Source organism: Phaethon aethereus, assembly GCF_964289735.1.
Source record: "Phaethon aethereus genome assembly, chromosome: 19".
Lineage (NCBI taxonomy): Eukaryota > Metazoa > Chordata > Aves > Phaethontiformes > Phaethontidae > Phaethon > Phaethon aethereus.
This window is the reverse complement of record NC_138595.1, coordinates 2,197,747-2,216,886: the sequence shown is the minus strand read 5'-3', so window position 1 is coordinate 2,216,886 and position 19,140 is coordinate 2,197,747. Positions and strand designations below refer to the sequence as shown.

General features: G+C 52.5%; 1 protein-coding gene across 1 annotated transcript in view; it reads right to left on the bottom strand.

Moving 5' to 3' along the window:
- Window positions 1–8,469: 8,469 nt before the first annotated feature.
- ACACA (acetyl-CoA carboxylase alpha) overlaps window positions 8,470–19,140 on the bottom strand; it is a gene marked incomplete at its 3' end in the record, with an annotated part of 113,249 nt that continues 102,578 nt past the window's right edge. The window contains 4 exon segments of the mRNA XM_082008650.1: window positions 8,470–8,596; window positions 9,896–10,032; window positions 12,452–12,622; window positions 13,360–13,514. Of these exon segments, the coding sequence (XP_081864776.1) occupies window positions 8,470–8,596; window positions 9,896–10,032; window positions 12,452–12,622; window positions 13,360–13,514 (590 nt within the window).

The following is a 19,140-nucleotide window of genomic DNA, read 5'->3' as shown; positions in this document are numbered from 1 at the left end:
CATCGGGCCTTCGTGCCAGGATTGACCCCGCCGCAGGCTCCACACCGCGAGGGGTACTCCCTGCCCCGACTCCTGACATCTGCTCTGCCGGGGCAGCTGCTGGCCCTGCCCTCGTGTGGCTGCTTGAAGCTGCCTGGGAGCACCCAGCGCAGGGTCTCTCCAGCTGCTGGTTTGTTGCTAAAAACCTCGCTGAAGGAACGTCAAATACGGTTACTGCTCAGTCACACAGGCTCGGGAAGAAGAGCAGGGGGTAGACGTTGGCTTGGCTAAAAGCCCTCCTCTCTAGCTTTAAAATGAACTCTGCTTCTTCCCAAAGACAATCCATCTTTAACTATTCTCTTTAAATTCCTGACCTTGATTTTGCAATCTGCTCAGCACACGCGCAGTGTGCTGCTGCGGGGAGGGACATGCGATTCAGACCAGCAGGGACCACCAGCCCCCCTGCAATCAGGTCACCCACGTTTGTGTTAATTCCTTAGAGATTTTTATTTGGGGGACTTGGGGGGGCGGGAGTGTTTAAGCGTGCTGTTCTGGTTGTTGGCTGCATATCTGGAATGTGTGACTTTATTTTTCACCGAGTCAAGAGGATTTAAATGTCATTTACATAATTAACATGGCCTTAAACCAGAGAAAAGGTGCTCTCCCTTGCAGACAGCCAGTGCTCCCAGTTCACGCTCTCGTTTCTGAATGAGCGCTCACTGCACACGGGGACATTTGCTGACTGGTGATGAGCACCACACGGGGCTATGTCTGGGCATATTTCTGCAATTAGAACATATTGGTGAATTTTTCAGTCCAGCATTGATCCTGTACACTTAATTATTTGTGCTGATCATGACTCTGAGCCATCCTGTCTTCACCATCACCATGACACACTGTTGAAGGATGCCAGCACAAATGTAAAACTGGCCAGAGGAGATGACTCACTTCAGGGGTCTTGTGGGGTTTTTATATCCAAAGGTCAGAAGTTGGAAATTAAATCCCCGTAAGCGGAATTTGTTAGCCTGCTGTGATCAATCTGAAATGGAGGTTATCTTGCGTAAATAATATGTGCATATATATGTGTGTAAGGTGGCCATTGCTTGTGACCAGATGAACTGCACGGTTTTTGTTTTGCGCGATCTAATTAAAATGCTTTGTAAACTGATTGTCCAAGTTTGATCAGTGCAGAAAAGGTACCGGCAGCCATGACCTCTCTTAGCCTCCCCAGCACAGTGTTACTTACTGGCGTCTTTGGTGTCCCTTTGCACAGAGCCAGAGCTGCGCGAGCAGCAAACAGCCAAAACACGCAAGGGGTTTTAAAGATGGAGAGGCAGGAGCTCGGTGGGCCTGGGGCTGGAAACTTCTTGTGTGGCTGGAGCTCATACCCCGGAGACCCTGCGCTACCAGGGGCTGCAGACCTGGTCGGACTTGGTATGGCGATTTCACAGAGATCGGGGCGCTGGTGGGGGACCTCTCCCCACGAGGTCCCACTTGTGACACAGGGAAGCTTCTGCAGGGGTAATTATTTTTGCTTATTAAGCTTAAATGCATTCTGTTCTTAAGTAGGTAACAGCTTAGAGCAGAGGGAGGTCTCCATGACTCGTGCTTCCCCAGCAGGTGAGGAGGCCCAGTGCACAGTTGTGTCCCTTTGGTTTTTCCCTTAGAAGACTTTCTGTAGCTGCATTGTTGCACTTCACTGTGTCCCTGGAGATGTCTGCAGAGCTGATATTAATTAATCATTTTTGCACCTCATCGTTACAGATTTAAGTCTTCCTTCTAGTCACCTGCTTCCAGTAAATAGCTTCCCAACACCTTCAATGTTGCATGGAGCGAAGGGTCCAGCACCACAAGGGAGAACCAGCTCAGCTGCAGAGACTTTGCTTGAGCAGTGGTTGGTGTGTGAAATCCTGGGTTTAAAAGCAGAAAAAAAAAAGCGCACCTGTGTACGGATGCAGTTCTGGCTGAACCCCCCTCCCTGCGCAAGGTGTAGCCTGGGGGCAGCCCAGTGCGGTGGACGTGAGGGGCCAGCTACCAATTACAGAAATACTTCCTTTGGGCGAGGAGGCAGTGTGCTACCCCAGGGTTCTTTTGTGACTTTTGTTTTTTTAAAGCAGGGATGAAAAAGTGTGATAATGTCATTAAACCCAGCTCCTCCAGCCTGCTGCACTGCTGACCAGTGTGCCCAAGAGTGCTACCTGGATGTGGTAGTAGTTGGGGGTTGGACTAGGCGATCTTTGAAGGTCCCTTCCAACCCAAACTATTCTCTGATTCTGTGGTTTTTGCCTGTTCTTTAGGCAGCCGTGGGCTCGGGAGGAGCTGCCAGCTCCACGAAGCCATCGGAGTTTTTCTTTTCCCTGTTCCTCACCAGTGCTGGTCCTTGGCCCTCTCAATCAATGCGGGGAGAGGCGGCAGCAGAGGCCAGTCTCCCTGCCCTGTGGAAGATGGTAGCATTTTTCTTGGCTTTAAGTGCCAAGGTGAGTATTGGCTTTGTGTGGAAAATGTACGTATCATGGATGAATAAACTGTTATGCTCGCTTGCAGGGAAGCGGTAGCTGCAGCTCTCGGGGAAGTGCATTGATTTCTCCCGTCTGCCTCCAGCTCGCAGCTCTCTGGTCAAATCTGGCCTGCCAGGCAGAAACGCACTAAATGTCACCGTTGGCTCCTCTCTGCTGCCCTTTCTATTTCAGGATGCCACTAATGACCTGTGCAAGCGAAGAGGCCAGCAGCGATGCTCATCCCTCCCTCAGGCAGACTGCGAGAGTCAGAAGCACCGTCCGGGCAGCCCAGAGGGTCCATGGCTATGGGGAAGGGCTGATTTCTGAGACACCGCTACCCGGGTGTGGTGAGCAACCCCGTGTTCATGAGCAAGTGCTTCGTTTGGTTCAGTGTCCTGCCAGTCAGTGGGCTGCTCCAGTGCGGAGGGCTGCACCCACAGGCCTGCCCGGCTGTTACTGTCCTCCATCTTCCATGGCAGGTCCTGGCAATGATGGCACGTCCTGTCCCCCCATCAATCCCAGCTCCCCAGCAGTAGGCAGAAACCAGTGCGACACGGTGTCGCCGTCCACTGTACCGTTCCGGCACAGGTGGCAGGCCGAGAGTCGAGGCGTGTGTCCTTGCCCGCTGAACTGTACCTGTACTTATTTTCTGAGCAGCAGCAAAGCTGTGTGGTCTTCTAACATCATTAAAATCTCATGGTTTAATAACCACAATTCTGAAAGGCATCAAGGGGAGTAAATTGGCTGCTTCCAAAGTTTGTGTCGGTGGAATGGTTTCATGCTGCTTGCACTGTCAGAGCAAGCATTAAGGATGTGTAACAGAAAGCACCATGTCCCGACCCTACTTCGGGGTTTGCTGCGCTGGTGAGTCGTCTGGCCTCCCTTTGTGGCCAAGGCTGGGGGCACCCAGGGTACCTGCTGCGGCTGTGCCACCCCTGTGCAGGCTGGCTTCTGCGTCCTTTCAAGTTGTAGCACCAGGGCGCTCCATTTTTTTCTTTCTTAGAGAGCGAGCAGGATGTAATGTTAAAAGGGTAATAGGAGAAACACTTTAAATGTGATAACTTCTCGTTCGTATTGTTTGAAGAGATAAGAGTCAAAGCCCTGCTAAGCGTGCTTTTGAATTTACTTATCAGTGTTTAGGCAGGCATCTCTCCCTGCTGCCCCACCACCACCTGGGTAGTGTGATACACGGGGAGAACCTGGGCCGCCAGCACCAGCTTACGAGGCCCCCGGTTCATCTACTGACCTTGCTGGTAAGGGCAGCGCTTTGTTCCTGGCATGAAAACGGTCCCTCGCCTGGATTTGAATATGCTGCAGGAGAAAGTGCAGCCTGTGTAATCCCTGAGTAACAACTCATCAGAGCCACCACCCGGAGAGGCTCCAGCGGCGGCGTGCCCGTGTCCAGCAGCGGCGCAGCCAGCGGCAGTGGTGGTGGGCACCTTGCATGGCCCTGGCCCCTCGCAGCCGCCAGCGCGCGCAAAGGACGGGCGCTCGGCTGGGGAGGGGCTTACGTGTGTGCGGGAGGAGGCTGGACTGTACACCAGCACCCCCAGTCCGAGTGAACTGGGGCAGGCTCTCCTCACCCAGCTCCTGCCCATCCCTGTCCCCGCCGGGAGCGGGTGGCCCAGCGGCGGCGCCAGCAGCTCTGGCAGGTCCCGCGCGATTGTGTCTGGGGCTGTGGTGCGGTCAGGCGCTTCGAGTGCTGTTTAATAAGGGCACCGATAGCCGGGATGATTTCCACTAAGTTTTCCTAATGCTGACAATTAGCAGCGAGGTGTTTTTTCCCCCCAATAGGATATTAATTCTTTATTAATTTGTGATACAGCTGCTAATTAGTACTTACACAAATGGGCATTATACCTTTGCAAAACAGTGCACAGCAGCTAGAAGGTGTATTGGGGAATTACGTGTGCGATGGGGGGGGCAGAGGGGTTGTGTTAATCCCCCACCCCCCCCACCCCACAATAGAAAAGAATTTCAACTTTCAGACAAACAACTTCATTTACAAGTGTGTCTCTAATTAGCTGCAGAATTAGTAAAGCAGAGTTTTTCCCCCATAGATCGGCCAAACCCCTGAGGGAGGCTGTGGAATAGAGAGAATCGCATTTCCAATTATTTTGTTGAATTGCTAATTTAGTTATTGTGCCTGGCGTAATTGTGATGGGTATTGGGTGTGCAATTCAATTTGTTTTAAATATTTGTGGGAAGGCTGATCAGTAATGGAGCTGACCTATTTCATGGCCCAAATTGAGAGAAGAGACTAAAACAAAAAACAGCTACAAAGCTACAGTTTGTCTCAGTTTTTATTTTGATGTCTCTCATCCCTCTTAAGACTGTTGATGCAACAAAAGGTTTACATTAAAAGATGATGGCACTTTGATCTTGGGCTTTTGAGAGCTTACAGCTTTGGTACTTCTTTTCTTGGCATTTTAATATGTAGATATTTTAGGCTAAAGCATTTTAAATGCATTTCTGGAGTTCAATAGGGTCCGTCCCTGCATCCCCCCACCCCCAGTTACATTATGTTTGTTAAGGTGATTCATGTTTTTAACGATCAGGATTCTGGTCCGAGAAATGGGTAAAAATAGCTGCTGGAGTTGTGTTTGCTAACGTGGTCCAGCTTCACGCGTCACTCCCATACTTACCTTTAACGGGGGGGCAACACCTGAAAGGTGTTAATTTGTACCGAGCTCCCAGGTTAGCAGGGGACACCCCTCAACCCACGGTCCTGCCCATTGGGTGCCAGCGGGCTCCGGTTGACCTGGTCCCTGCCTACGTAACTGCTCCGGGGAGAGGGTTCATGGAAGTTCCTCGCCAGCCTCAGGGGCAAGCGCTGGGGCTGGGTTTTTCCTTTAGTCATGATAAGAAAATAAATCCAAGGAGGAAGAATGGGACTTGCTAACGGCTTGCTGGGATGGCAGCCGTGGGCTGGGAGTTACGCCCACAGCCCTGAGCAGAGCGCAGAGCCCGCAGTGGGACAAGGACCTGGTCCTTCTGCCCTGGCAGCCGTGGCTCCAGCACAGCTCAGCACCGACAGTCCAGCTCCTCCCGCTGCCGAGGATGCCAAGTGGACACGATGAAGGGAAGGTAAATACTCGTGCCTGGCTTGTACGACGCGTACTGCCTTTCTCTGGCGGGCTGAGCTGCCAGGATGGGCTTGCCCTGTGGGGCTGCATCTCGGAAGGTTTGTTTCAAACACCACAGAGCCTGACCACGGGTAGGAACAAGAGTGGCAAGCGAGAGGCAGCGTTTTGTGACGAGCCCGAGCAGCTTGGGTGAGGGGCGCACCGAGACCAGAAGGCACTTCGGCTCCATCCTCCCGGCATTGGCAGCCGCATAAAACTCCTTGCTCTTCCCTTCAGGAGAGGCAGAGCTCCCCCAGGGGTGCTCAGGACAGGGGCTGACAGACTTCCACTCCTGGCAACGGGGATGTAATTCATTCTTTTTATTAAAAGAAAAAAGTGAGGTAAGTGAAATACTTCAGCACCAGCAAGAACCGTATGTACCGAGGGTGGTTTCCCCGCCACCCCTGCCCCGCTGGGTCACCAACCCCCAAGCCTGAGGCACCAGCACTGCGGCCCCAGCCGGGGCTGGGGAGAAGGGCCAGGACATCGGCCGGTGACGCTGCCACAGTGCTCCTGCAGGCCCAGACCACCACTGGGCTCCCAGGGCTAGTGCCGGACTTTGATTTCAGGCCAGGTCTGATGTTACCTAATGGCTGGGGATTTTTTGGAGCTACTTTACTCCACAATTAAGCGGAGCCTGACGCAGTGCCTGCGACACCGAAATGGCGAGGTCTGCTCTTGCCTGGCCCGCACGAGACTTTGGCAGTGCCAGCTCCCACCCCAAGCAGAGGGAACTGGGCAGCCTGCACTGGGACATTCCCGTAACACCGGCAGAGGTCCTAGGTAAGGGACTGACTTGTGACACCACCCTGTTAGGAAATCCTGGTGACCGCAGCAGAGCAACCCAACGAGGTGCCCGTGCCGCAGAGCCCCCCGAGCAGTTCTGCCTGGCTGAGACATTCGCTGTCTGTCCTGTGTGTCCTCCTGCAGCCCACATAGGCATAAGTAAAAGCTTTGGGGGTTGTTCAGGGGGCTTTAGTGGAAAAAAAAAAAGTGTCTTTTAAATCAAATTAGGGTTCTTAACTATTAAGAAAAAGCTAGTCCTTCAGATGACACAGCTCTGCTGGCCCCAGGTAGGGCTGCACTGCGGCTGCTCATCCCCCGAGGGGGTTTGAGCAGTGACCAGTGGCGCTGCACCTCGATTTTACGGGAGCTCGGCACCATGTGCAGAGAAGGGCTGCGTCGCAGTTCAGAAGGAATCAGTACAGGTGTGAGGCACTGGCATCACCATTAATTAATTCTCTCATAAAAACACCTCTTCTGATTCATGCTATACTAAAAGAGGAATTGTAAAATCTGAAATACTTTTAAGACAATCATTGGTGTAAGCTCTCCAGTACTACTTACACAAAGTTCCGTAACAGTATCTACGTATTAGGGGTTGACTGCGCTTCTCTCATCTTTTATTGTGGTCAGGAGGCCCATGAAAATGAAAGGAGGGTAGAAATAAGCCAGGGACCTGGGCTGGGGCCAGCCTGCGGTGACCCACGCAGCTGCCACACCTCCGACCTCGGTGCCGGCGCTGCACTTACGTGCCAAACATCCATGGGAGACATAATTCCTGACCGCTTGCGAAGAGCACCATTGGAACGGGTGAAAAGGTCAGATGGTGCTAAGGAAGGGGATTACCCAAATAACTTTTCTTACATTCCTGTCTTCCCCTGTGGACAAGGGCAGTCCCTTCCCCGGCCACGCAGCAGGGCCAGGCAGGCACAGGCTGCTCTGCTCCAGCCAGCTCCGGGGCAGAGGTGGGCGATGGAGAAAAACGTTGCTCAGATGCATTAGACTGAGATTCCGTTCACAGTTCTAACCCCACTGGTGGATTTGACTCTGTCCTTTCCCCTCCCTTACCCTGGCAGGCTCCATTGCTTTCTGCTTCAGTTACCTGCTCAGGTGAGAGGGATTAGTGCTTACATGAGGTGTATGCAACAGTGGGGCTGCCCCATGTCTTGTTACCCTCAAAATAAGTAGGGAAGAAGAGCAGAAGTGGCTGAGCAGCTGCGTTTTGGTCTCCTCTCTTACCTCCCCCCAGAAGGGCCTTTCACACAGTTTACCAACCTGTTCTAAAGGAATTGGACACAAAGGCAAAGCGAGCAGGGGCTTAGTCTCCAAAATCCTGCCCCCCGCCACCCTCCCAGTCCTGGGAAGACCCGCAGCCTGCCTGGGGCGTGGGGCAGCACTGGCCACACCGGCTCAAATGCTGCTTTTCCTCTACTACTAAGTAACAAGACGGACGTTGGAAATGCAAGTCCCCCGCTGGCTGACAGAGACCAGGGCCAACTCGGCGGTGGGCACCTCGCCCGAGGACACCAGGCAGGAGGGTCGTGGGCTCCCACCCGCTCCTGGGAGGCAGAGCCCATCCTCAGCTGCAGCAACGCTCTCGCAGGGTGTGACATGGGCACTTGTCAGCACAGAGCTGCCGCTGCCAGGTGGGGTGTGATAAGAGAAGCAGGCAGGGGCACGGGGGTGTAATTTAAATGAGCCCCTGCTTTGCTATTGCCAAGACCTCACGGTACCGGAGCACCCTTCATTGCCTGGCTGTAGCGCTTTCGGGTGGCAGCCGAACAGCGAACTGATGCATTGGTCCAGTCACGCTTTGTTAAATAAATAAGGTACAGTTAGACAGCTGTAACTCAATTCCGCAGGCGCTTGTGTTTATACATTTTCCTCCTGTCTCTGGCCAAAGAACACACTTCCTCTGGTCAGTCTGATTTGAAAAAATAAAAATATCACTCTTCCAGCATTTCCCTGAGCCTCCCCGTCTCGGTACAGTGGTCACAGTCGAGCAGACAAAGGGCAATTCTGAGCTGCTTTTTTTTTTTTCCTCCACTGTACCGGGCAGGGGGGAGTGTGGGAAATCGATGCTCTTACGTTGAAGAAGGCGAGTCCATTGTGGAGAGGATCCGCACGATCTCGGCTCGCTGAGTGGGTGATATATGCTGGGTCATGTGCACGATCGAATCCATGGCAACCTCCGGATTGGCCTGGACCAGGCTGGAAAGAGGCGAGAGTTAAGTGACGGCAGCCCCGGCACCCGCACTGGAGCGCGTCCGACAGCGCCCTGTCAGGCCCGGGGGGAGGACTGAAATATGGGGTCTGGACGAGGGACTGGACGAGGCAGCAGGCCCTTGTGCGAGCTGACTGCGAGCAACGCAAGAGCTCTGCTCGCTCGGAGGCCCTCGTGCTACTCCATTTGCTGGTGGCAGACCTGCTCCGACGTGCACGGAGGCAGAAATCCCGAGAGGCTGGCCCGTGTGGACGCAGGGCGGCCACGGGGGAGGCCAGGAGCTCTGGTGCGTGCCCTGATCCCACCAGCAGCACAGAGGAACTGGTGGAAATGATGGGAAGAGACACCCTACGGAGTCAGATGTGGGACACGGAAACCACAGGGGCTTCACTCTGCACCAGCTCTCCTCCCCCAGCTCTCTCAGGGGCAAAGCTGTTTTAAGAGAGCTCCAGTCTAAGATAATCAAAATTAGATCTGTTCAAGTCTAGCAAAGCATTTGGCTCACGAGGCTTAACTGGCTCTGCTGGAGCAAATGCCCACAGTAACTCTTACAAGCAGGAGGAACAGATACTCTAGCTATGCTTCATGGTTTCGGGGGGTTATTTGGTGTAGTTCTAAACCGCGGCGCAAAGGAACTGGGCATTTTATGACATTGAACACCAAAGAAACAAGGTAGCTTGCCCGGGAAGACTGTGGCTAAGAAAAACACAGGGAAGGAAGCCATAAGGATACTCTAGCCATGTGTGGTCAACACCTCGCTTTGAGAGCAGTAGGCCAGCTCAGAGGTTTGCTTTCCCTCCTTGCTTCACGCAGTATGTGGCCCTCTACAATAATCTTCCACTTCAAATGGAGAAAAGACACATTAGCAGGGAAAATTCTGTGCCCTGGCTCTTCACGGCTCCTGTTTCAGTAAAGCGCGGGCACAGCCGGGGAGGTTCGGATGCTGCTGGATTAGGTCTCCGCTCGGCTGCTTTGTGATTTTGCTCAAGGCACAGTTTGCCCTCCGGCAGCACTGCTGCCTGCGCAGGAGGAACACGAGACTTTGTGCAAATTCCCCCGTTTCACAGTAGCTCCACATTTGCCCCGTATTTGCATTTCCAAAGGAAATGCACGTTTCCACATACCCCTTTATGTGCTTGCCACACAAAAAGGCCCCTTAACGTGAAACGTGTGTGGAACTGACTGATCCACTTTCCTCAGCTGGGGAAGCGCACGCGGCCAAGATCAGAGGCTGAACTGTTTAAAACCCCTGTGCTGCAGGGGCAGAGCGTGTGTGGTTGGCTCACCTCCGTATCTGTTTGAGGATGTAGTCCCTCGAGATGTATTTGATGTTCTCATCCACAACTGAGCGGACGCCTTCTTCTTCCGTTAGCTGTTTTTCCAGCCACTCCACCAGGTCCTTATTACTGTCCCATAAGTACGCCTGCGAACAAACCGCAAGTGTCACCCGGCGCGTCCCAGTGCCGTGCACGCTCCCGCTCCCCACACGCCATTCCCGAAATTTAACGCGTAATTTTTGGCAGCCGTGGGTGAAACATGGCTGGCAGCGCTCTGCGGCTTTCCCAGTGGCTATGGCTTTTATAAACACAACTAACAATCAGCAAAAGTCAAAAGATGATGGATTTCTTTTGCATCTCCTTCCCTGAGTGTGACTGAAGGGCACCCACGGAGGCAGCAGTGCTGCCAGCGGCTGCCATCAAGCGAGCTGCGTCAGCCCCAGAAGCTGTCCCCGGCCAAAAGCCGGCCACCGGCGGTGGTCAGAGGCCCAACTTCTGGTGAACCAGGCTGGCCCTGAGGCGAGGGTGCTCAGAGGCGCAGCCGATCTTGGACCTCTCCCACTGCTAAGCGGTCACGGGACCCAGAGTGCCTGTCACCCAAAGACTGACGCGGTGTTAGAGTCCCCCAACAGCCGCGGGATCCCTGACCCAGCCCAGAAACCGAACAGCCCCTTCAGCAGGTGTGTGCGCAGCGGAGGAGGTCAGGGTGTCCACATCCCTGAAAAGCCTTGGCAACAAACCCCTTTTTTTCCTTTTGCAAGATCATTTCACCTGGTATTTGCTAGGTAGTTGACTACATAATAATTCAGGAGTGTGTTAGACGCCTAATAGCCTTCTCGCTCCTCTCTGCTCCTCTCATTTTCTTTACAAATCATTTAAGAATCGTTTTGTTAATGGTTTCCGGAAAAGCAAGTACTGCCATTAGCACTCATTCATATTTATGTCATTTTATTTGGGTAATTAAACACAAAGCTCGTCATTTAAAGGTGCACTATCCTTCTCCGTTATCGCTAACGAAGGCAAAGTCAGAATGACAATGAGCTCGGCGCAGCAACGGGCCGGGCGGGCACCCTCCCGGCGCGGACCCCAGCAGCCGCGGGCAGCAGAGCAACCGCTGCTCCCCCAGGAACCTGAAACACCCTCGGCCCTCGCGCTGCCTCTGCGGCCCGAGCGGGAGCGGGGCGAGTTCAGGGGCCGGCCGGGCAGCGGCAGGCAGAAGCACAGGACGGACGCTGGCGCCCGAAGGCGAAGTCTGGCGGTGGGGCAGCATCTCTGCAAAGGCCCCGGCACCTCGGAGCAGTACCAGCGAAGCCAGCAGAATACGTCCCCTCCCAGGGCTCTGCCGCGACGCGCCCCTGCGGCCAGCCACGCGCCTCGGCGCCGTCCCACCGCCCCGCTCTCCCGGCAGGGCCGCGCCGGCACCTCGACCGCCGCCAGCCCCTTACAAGCCTTCGCAAAGCTGATTTTCCCCCGCCCTTGCCAATACCAGAGGGCAAAGGCAAGCGCTCGTGCTGATGAGCCTCCTCACGGCTCACCCTTCCTTTATATATTTAATTATCAGTTTCCAAAGTCCAAGAAATTGCTCCCCACTTCCCTGGGTCTCCTTCCTGGTGTCGACGAAGGTGTTGCTACACCCACAGGCGAGAGCCGACGCTGCCGTGAGGAAGCCCGAACTGCAGACCCTACTCCAGCCACCAGCGTGGGTCCTGCCTCGCACACTTTAGTAAGAAACTGGGATTTTTTTTTTCCTTAACATAATGCATATGATTGTCTTAAACCAGTGATGTCATTTCAACCTCAAGATTTTGCTTATTTCACTGTTTTTTCTTATTATTTTAAACTCGTCAGCTTTTGCTCCTTGCTTCTGCCCCTAGACATGACAGAAATGCTCCCTGCATACAAAGTAGGGCACTTAGGAAGATTTCAGGGAACGGGAGGAAAAAAAAAAAACCCAAGAAGCTGCCTTACGGTTGCAGACCTGCGTAAAGCTAGATTTACCCAAGAATCCCAAAGCTTTTAGTTTAGGAGAATATTTAATACTCTTATTAATCATTTTTAATCCGTTTGCTTTTAATTAAGAAACAGCATGATGCTTTCCTATCAACATATGCCAGGGAGCAGATTAATTGTGGCTTAAGATAACTCTCCTTGATTGGTGTAATGTATTAGCTAACGAGATGCCCGCTTTTAAAGATGCTCAGACACTACCTTGGAAAGCCTGCAGCCCTCCAGAGAACACTTCCCCCCCTTTCCTGGAACCCCTGAGTGTTTGTGACTAGACTAGACTAGACTAGACTAGACTAGAACAGAACAGAACAGAACAGAATAGAACAGAATAGAATAGAACTCAGATGGAGGACTGTGACAAAAACAACCTGAGCAGCTCCAGAGATTGCTCCTCGGAGGTTGCCAGCTTCCGATGGCGCACAATTACAGAAGAAATCCTCACCACAGCTGTCGGACGAGGCCTGCGGACGGCGCCAAGGTGACCCCTCACCCCAAGCCCTGGCAGCTCCATCCCACAGCCGAGCCGTGTCCCGGCCTTTGATGATGCTTTTCATTTACCTTCACTGTCCCTTCAGCTTCCACAAACCAGCGTCTCAGCATAGCCTGTATCTGCCCATCAGTCAGCTCAGGATTAGCATCATGGATCTTCTTTTTGACCACATCTTCTAGAAGAAGACGTCTTAATCTCCAGTAGAAGAAGGTACGGGAAGTTTTCCAGTCCAGAATGTCCTGCCCAAGACATAAGTGGAGAAGGAGTAATGAGTGAGGGACAACATTTACGAGGAGAAATATGTATCATCTGCCTTATTCCCAATGGCAAAAAAAACGCTTGCACTCATTATATACTTAGTTGTACCGCTTGCACTAGAGAATTACAAAGACTCCCGTGTCTGAGCTTTGAGGACTTCCACCCTGTCATACCATTCAGTCCCCAGAAGCTACATCCAGCCTCCTCTGTCTACCAGAAGTCTGCTCCTTTCCGCAAAGAGAGGCACAGCTCCCCAGATTAAGCAGCACATCCCACGACACTCATATCCAAGGGGAGAGGGAACCAGGAAAATCTTATCAGCCAGGGTTCAAACCCTGGCACAACAGCAGCCCTTCCCATCGCGGAGGGTCCCCACCGGTTCAGACTCGCCACCTGCCCTGCCTTCCCCTCCTGCCAGGGCAGACTGCAACGTGCTCTCTGGGGTTTTCACAGCTACCAGCAAAGCCTAGAAAACGTGGGGTCTTGAACGGACACGGATCAGGTAGAGGTGCTAGAAAACGCGACGTGCTTATCTTCTGGGACCAGAAAACAGCTGGCGGGTGGAGAGGGTTTGCTCCGGTGGCAAGAGCTGTTGGGGCAGAGGATTATTTGCAAGCCCGCAGGCTGCCTCCAGCAGCAGCTTGCCCCACTGAGACTGCCATTCTCCATGTGTCAAACCCTCCAGCGACGTCCCCAAGGTAAGCTCCATGATACTCACAGTTATGGCACCCTTCTCCTGCATCCGGCCGGGTGTGTCGTGCAAGTCAGCGAACTGCATGGCTACCTGGTGGTAAATGGGAATCAGGAATTCCTCCCGCTCCTTCAGCTTGGTCTCCAGCTCTTTGCGGTCAGCAGGGCTCAGCTCGGGGGTACCTACAAGCAGGCACAGCCACACGTCAGAGACCCCTGACAGGGTAAAGCAGAGGGGTGTGCAAAGGACTGCTGCACGGAGGGAAGGCGAGCAGCTCCGGACAGTCCAGAGGGAGAATGGAGGTTTCTTCTCTTCCTGTGTACAGGTGAAACCCAGACTGCATTTGGCCAGGACCAACGGCAGACCCTCAGCTCCCAGCAACGCCAGAGTCTTGAGTCAAATGTAAGTGTTCCAGCCCAGATTTCCTGCCACCAATATTCAGGCAAGAGCTTCGAAGGAGTTTTCACCATGGAAACTCCATTCCGTTTAAATGCCAATGAGCTGAGCCATCAATTAAGTGACATTTACTGGACTTACTCCTAAAAAAGAGTAATGTCCCAACACGCAGTTCATTTAGCAAGAAACGTGGACAATGTAAAACCACCTACACAATTTCAGGCTTTCCTGCAGGCTGGTTCCTGCCGGTAGCTGTTAGAGCCACTGCCTCATTAAGGAAAATACACAAGTTACGCTAGAGATGCCGAAACCGCTCACGTTCAGTGATCAGCACACACCAGTCTCAGTCACAGACTACCACGATGAACAAGAATAAAACTGTGTCAAGAAGATAATGTCCTGTGGAGTTCATAATTTTTAATTTATTTTAAAGCATTCAGCTCAGACAAAATTAACTTTGATTAAAACAAAAACACGCATTAAACAGTTTCTGATTAATTTTGGAATTGACTGACCCAGACTAAGCTGGGCAAGGGGAAACACATCGTGCTGCGGAGACACGTTGCAGCTCCTGCCACGTCCGCAGCAGAACAAGGTGCTCCTCCCCACAGCTGCCCCTTTATCAAACCAAGAATGTAAATCCCCTCTTCTCCCTGTAACAGGTCACAGGGAGCGTAACCGTAAGTGCAACTCCCCACTGAACCTGCAGCAATTTACACCGGGTCAAAGTTGGCCCAGAAGTAGGTCGATGCTTCTACACAGCCTCACCGACACATGTGCAAGAGGTCCTTGTGCAGAGGCAGAGTATTTAGAGCCAATCTTAGTTCAATTTAAGCAAAGATTGCAATCTGAGCCAAATTATATGGTACTGTATATTCTGCTGAGTTGTGCCATTTTTTAACCTCCCACCCACACCAGAAGCTCTGGTTGCAAGTTCACGGCCTCAGAGACAGCTGCCTCCCATCCAGCCTCCCCTTTTAAAGCTGAGGTCGCTGGCAATCTGAAGCCGGGTCATGGACAAGTCTTGCTCCAAGCACCGGTGGGTTGTAACACGCAACTGTCCATTCAAATGTTAATATAACCGCCCGTGCGCCTGGGAGACACGCAAGCATGATTGCGTTTCGGGGTAGAGAGGGGAGCCGAGAGCTAAACCAAGGAGGTGTCCTGCCCCACGGCACAAGAAGTCAACTGGAGAACCTGGAACAAAAGCTGGCGCCGCGATTCAGCCGGACAACAACGCTCCTTTCCTTGCTCTCCTGTAGCCCGAGTAGCACAACTGCATTTTGTGGTGTGTGAACACCACCAAGCTTTTTTTGGTTTTAATCTTTATTGTTTGCGAAGGAACGTCAACGGGATCAAATGCAGCATCTACCATTACACCAACAGCTATTGTTGAACTGTCACACGTCCAGGCTGGGTGACGTGGAAGGCAATGGCTGGGCAGAGGCAGGAGGACAGCTGAGCAATGGGGGTCCTCAGCAGCTCCACGGCCACCGTCCAGTCTAAAAACAGCAGGCTCTGGAATCACAGCAGGAAGACAAGGCAATACAAGTCCCCCACAACAAAACCAGATGAAATTAGCAGGCAGAAGCTTTAGAAGAACCCCAACAAGAGGGAACACCTTCACACAGCGCAAAATCACGTGGTAGGAACCATTGCCGCAAGGAGGGCCTGAGTACCAGAAGTACAAACGGGCTCACAGAAAGCGATCAGGCAAATTCATGCACAGAAAGTCCATCACAGGCAGATATGAACCTGTTCTCGGGAAGCCTCTAAACCACAGGACTGCTGGAAGCTGAGAGGGCACCCTGGGGAAAGCATCACATCACGTTTGCAGGACGCTCCTCCTCTTTCCCCGAGCACCCACGGCTGACTTCCCGCAGACACGATGATCCAGGGCCGGTGGACCAAAGGGCCGAGTACCCAGCGGCCTCACCGGCGGGTGCAGCACCACGGCAGCCCACGCACAGCACCGTGACACCGGGGCTTTGGCTCAGACCCACCTTCAGGGGCCCGCTGCATGCAGGCCCTGTTCTTTCCTACGTCGCACTACTTGTGTTTTCGTTGCCTTCCAGAGTTTCTTTTCCAAGTCAGAACAGGTTTAAACACACGCGCGCACACAGGCACATTTCCAAGCCACAAGCCAGCCATACAATGACTCTTTCTAGGGAAGGCATGTTTTTATGTGCCTACCGATATAAATGTTACCTAACCTATCAAATGCTAGTGAGGTTTTAATTAAGAGAAGCTACTGTTATAGCCTTCAGAATAAAAAATTATCTATATTTATCCATGTTAAAATCACAGGCTCCTACACCTCTCCGTTTTAAATGGCAATGCATGCACTTAAGCCAGCGACGCTCATGTATTCTAGCCTATCTGCCACACTCGCGGTGTACAGCCAAACCAGCCAGGCCCAATAATGATTTAGGTGAGATTAACAAATATGTCAATGTCTATTTTCTGCTTAATTTAAAAGCAGCGTCTATAAAGATTTTTGACTTCTGAACCCTGTTCTCCTGGAAGAAAGAAGGTAACAATGAGGAGGGGGGATAAAGAGTGATTATCCCATCATCGATCGTTTGTCAGGAGCATTTCTTATTCACTGGACTATTGTAAAAAGCTAAGCTCTCGATCAATCCTGTAAGCCCCCTGTACAATTAAATATCTTGGAATAGTTTTCTTTCTTTCCTAGTCAGATCTTGAGGCCTCAGGGTTTTTCAGAACGCTGGGGCTTTATTTATTTATTTCTCGGAAAAAGAAGGCTCCTTCCACAAATCTCACACTGGTAGGGAGAGGGGACTTAAAATATGGGATTCCTTTGCTCTAAAGGTACTTGACAGTTAATGAAACTGTTAAAGTTTAAATCATAGGAACATTATAGACCTCGAGGTATGGATCGGCTACTAATCAATAGAGAAACAAAAGAAGCAGCACTCAGATGGCCACATTACAATGCAAACACCACGCGTAGAGGGTTTTGGCATGCAGGTGGGGCCCGCAGGTAAGACAAGACGACAATTTAAAGGAAGAAAGAACATGTGTGACCTTCCTAACTTGGCAGGCAGCACAGGACACTTTCTAAGCCAGCACTCTTAAGTGCCATAAAATGTCACATTTATCTTGGAATGCAGTTTGCTCTGCAGTCTCCAAGTACACTTGTATCTATATATAGTGCTGGTATGATCGCAGCCATTGGCATGATCGGAAGAGGCCAGGTAAATGTCCTCATCTGTCTCTCAACACCTTTAAAGCCGACCCGCCGTGCTAAATGCACCAAGACCTCTTCATTCTACACCGTCTTTCCTTTAATTCTTGTTTTGATCAACAGCAAAACTGCCTTCAACAAGTTGAAAAAATGCCCTGGGGAAGCAACAACATTGGGGTTACCAAAAAAGCGTCTCTTCTGACATCAAAAGAGCAGTGGCGCGGGTCTCGCCAAAACGCCCTTCACCCTACAAGAATTCTGCATGAACAGCAGGCAAGTGATCGCTCCTTGCTAAAACCCTCCACTCAAACATACCCAGTTAAACCTATAAAAACTGGTTTAAAACGACACCTAAAAAGTATTTCACCTAAAATGTTCCCAAATAGTTCCTGGAGGAAGCTGGCAGCTTGTGCCTGCCTCTCTCCCCCATGGCCTACCCCTGGCCCGTGCCCACTGCTGCCATCTCTCCGCAGGGCGATACCAGCCTCCCCATCCAGCTGCTACAGCCTGGCTTTCGGGGTCACAAACTCTTTCTTCCGTGTGCTACAGCCCATAACAGTCCCCCAAACCTCAGGCAGGGGCTCTCAGTGCCCCGGTGGCACAGAACAGCACACGCCAAGATCTGTGGTTGCCAAAACGAGCCCTTTAGCCAGCCTGCAGAGCAGCGCTTCGCGGCCGCCGCAGCAGGGACGCGCACGCGTGCTTTACAGCCGGCGACCGCGGAGGAAGGCTTCCGAGGAGTCTCCCTCCCCGCGCAGACAAATGGAAAAGCTGCTGCAATAAATCCATGGAGAGTCCTCTCCTGTAAAGCGCTCCGATACTGGATATCAATTTATACTCCTCTCCAAAAGTTAAGGGAAAGCATCACGGCAGGGAAAGCTACACCTAAACTATTTTGATTTGTGTCCCATTAAACAACACACCTCCCCTGATGTAAGCCTTGTCTCCGAGCGTCCCCCCGATGTATGAGCCTGGCGGAGGGAGTCGTCGGCAGCGGCGTCCGGCAGCGACCGCAGCCTGCTGCGGTGGCAGGGCGCGGGCTGCCTTTAATAAAGTTCCTGCCAGACGGAAATGGCTCAGCAGGACCATGAATCACGGCTTCCCATAACATTTAGTAGCGAAGTGCTTTTTTTAAATATGACCAGTTTAACAGGTTAGACAAAATGACTTCAAGAAATGTTATTGTAGGTTCCCTCTGATTGCAGAAAGCCAGGCAGCTTCTGAATCAATTTGACGGTTTATGGTTTCTAAGCTGTTAAAATGTGGGATTTTCTCCCTCACCCTCGGCGCACAGCCTCAGCACGGCCAAGCGTTTACTTGTCCATTTTTTGGCCTCTTCCTCAAACACGCACTCAGAGGCCCGGGCGAAGCCCAGCACCAAGGCCCCCGACCCAAGCGATTTGCGCAGAGGGCCCTCGCGCTCGCCCTCGGGCTCCGCGCGCCGGCAGCCGGGCGAGGCCGACGGCTTCAGCCCGGCCTCCAGCCCGCCAGCCCAGCCCGCCACGCCGCAGAGGCCCGGGCGGCCGGCGAGCGCGCTGCTGGCAGCCCTGCTCTTCAGCAAAGCCGCTACACCCCGCTGCAGCAGGCGCCGGACGGGCCCTCGGGAAACGAGCTCTGGGGAAGTCCAGCAGCTACTACTCTGCATCCCGCAACGCGACCACATGTCGATTTGAACACTGGTTATGACCGCTCCACCCGGTTCCCGCACCTGCAGCGATAATCCTCCACCCTGAGTCTCACCTTCTCTTCCTCTGCCTTTAACAAAGCTCTTGCCAGGCAAAAATTCAGCAAAGGCAGCAAGAATGCCAACCGTGTCCAGGCTGCCCAGGCAACGCATCTCCCACCCCAGCTGGAGGGAGCCGCCCCGAGGGGAGAAGGAAGGTCACTCGGAGCCACGCACGTCCCTGGAGAGACAGGCGTTTTTGGACTGTCGCTTGTTTCTTTAAATGAGACTGCTTGTAATTGCTTCACTAAATATTCAGTAGGATTTATGTTATAAAGGCGCAATATGAAATAGCAGCGAAGGTCACACACGCTCATGACACAGGCTTGAAATATCCTTGTGTACCCTAGTCCTTCCCAACTCCTTGCTCCTACGGCCTCACGCTGGGATCAGAGCAAACAGGCGAAGTGTGGCAGGTACGTAATTCCGAAAAATTCCCGTTTTGGGGGGAACGTCTACAGCCCTCCTGGTGGGATATTGA